Genomic DNA, 1,637 nt, shown 5'->3' with positions numbered 1-1,637 from the left:
GGGTTTTGATTTGCATTGGGAGGGTCACAAGGTGCAATCATGACTGAAGGGCCAAACTATTAAAGAACAATATGACAAAACATAACCAGTGCTGAGTGATGAAAAATATATTTTATTACCTAAAATTCTGAATGTGCATCTTTTAATTTTCTGTTATATGTCTAATGCGATATTCTACTGGGACACAAATTAAGAAAACATTTTATAATAATAATACTTTAGTACAGTAGAATGTATGGCTTCATGTAATGCTATACTACTACTACAAATAATAATAAAATTATTATTAAAACTTTATTTTTTAAAGAATAATCACAAAATTTTCACAGGGATTTTTGTTTTATACTTTTCTTTTTATGTAAGTAACTGTCTACAGCTGTTTTCTGTCTGTGTTGATATTTTTGTGTGTTGTTTTGTGTCACTGTGACTCTCGTGCGCAGTAATACATGGCTGTGTCTTCAGTCTGCATGTTCTGGCCTGTTATTGTCACAGTGCTGCTGGATGTGTCTCTGGAGATACTGAACTTGTTCTTTAGTCTTTCACTATAGTATGTGTCTCCACTGCAGCAAACTCTTCCAATCCACTCCAGTCCTCCAGAAGCTTGTCGTATCCAGTTTGTGCAGTAGCTACAGCTAGACAATGAATAGCCTGAGACTATACAGGAGAGACTCAAAGGTTGGCCAGGCTTTAGTTGTTTAGAGTCTGGTTGAGTGAGTTCAATACTGTAGACTCCTGGAGAAAGAAGCATATGAGTTCAAAACCATGTTAAATTTTAAAATCAATAACAGTGTTGTATTTCCTAATAACATACGTTGTGTTGCAGCAAAGAGCAGCAACAGTATCCACACAGTCATGATGTTTAATTTTTGCTCTTAACTGTGCACTGAATATGCAGCAGAATTAGCTTGAATACGTCCACATCCATTAATAAGGAGGAGTCATGAAAGATTTGCATAATGGAAATTCTCTCTCTTCACAAGCAAAAGCATATATTCTGAATTAATATTTTGCTTCATGCATTTATAATCATACCTGTAGACAACTGCAGCATGTTTCATAAAGAAAACTGCTCTTCACAAGCAAAGGCTGCATGTTGTTTGAGAGCTAATTTGAGTACTACCTATCATTTCTTGCTATTACCACGATAATATCCTTACCTAGAAACGATACATAGACCACAGATATGAGGTTATGTATAAGGTTGACATATTCTGCCTTTTTGGTTTTTATATAGGACAAATATAAAAACAAGCGTGCAATGTTTTACCACATTATAGGAGCATGACATACTTACCCTTAATGCTGATTTTAAGGGTCTAATAAAGGTTTTACAGTGCTGTATTTCAGTTTAGTAGCATAAATAAAATGCATATTTATAGTTTTTAATGTTGGGCCAATAAAAAATAAAAAATATTACAAACTTTATCTCAGGTCTGGTAGAGTGTCTGTGTTTCTGGAAAAGACAATGGTCATTTAAAATCTGCTTTTCAGTCACGTCTACCATACAACCATTCAACACTTTGCAGAACAGCCTGTACTGTCTCAGGAAAGGTGATTTTAATGACCATAAAACATTTTACACCTTGGCAGTAATCATTTTGACAGAGTAGTAAGTTAAAGAGGTGTTTATGGATAGT

At 34.3% G+C, this 1,637-nt stretch overlaps 1 gene segment (V, D, J or C); it reads right to left on the bottom strand.

Moving 5' to 3' along the window:
• Positions 1-418: 418 nt before the first annotated feature.
• LOC141305968 (Ig heavy chain V region 186-1-like) lies at positions 419-1,051 on the bottom strand. The segment is given in 2 exon segments: positions 419-732; positions 1,033-1,051. Coding segments are annotated over 2 exon segments (333 nt in total).
• Positions 1,052-1,637: the final 586 nt, after the last annotated feature.

This window comes from Garra rufa, chromosome 1, assembly GCF_049309525.1.
Source record: "Garra rufa chromosome 1, GarRuf1.0, whole genome shotgun sequence".
Classification (NCBI taxonomy): Eukaryota; Metazoa; Chordata; class Actinopteri; order Cypriniformes; family Cyprinidae; genus Garra; species Garra rufa.
The sequence above is the reverse complement of the archived record's forward strand: the minus strand, read 5'-3'. Positions and strand labels throughout refer to the sequence as shown.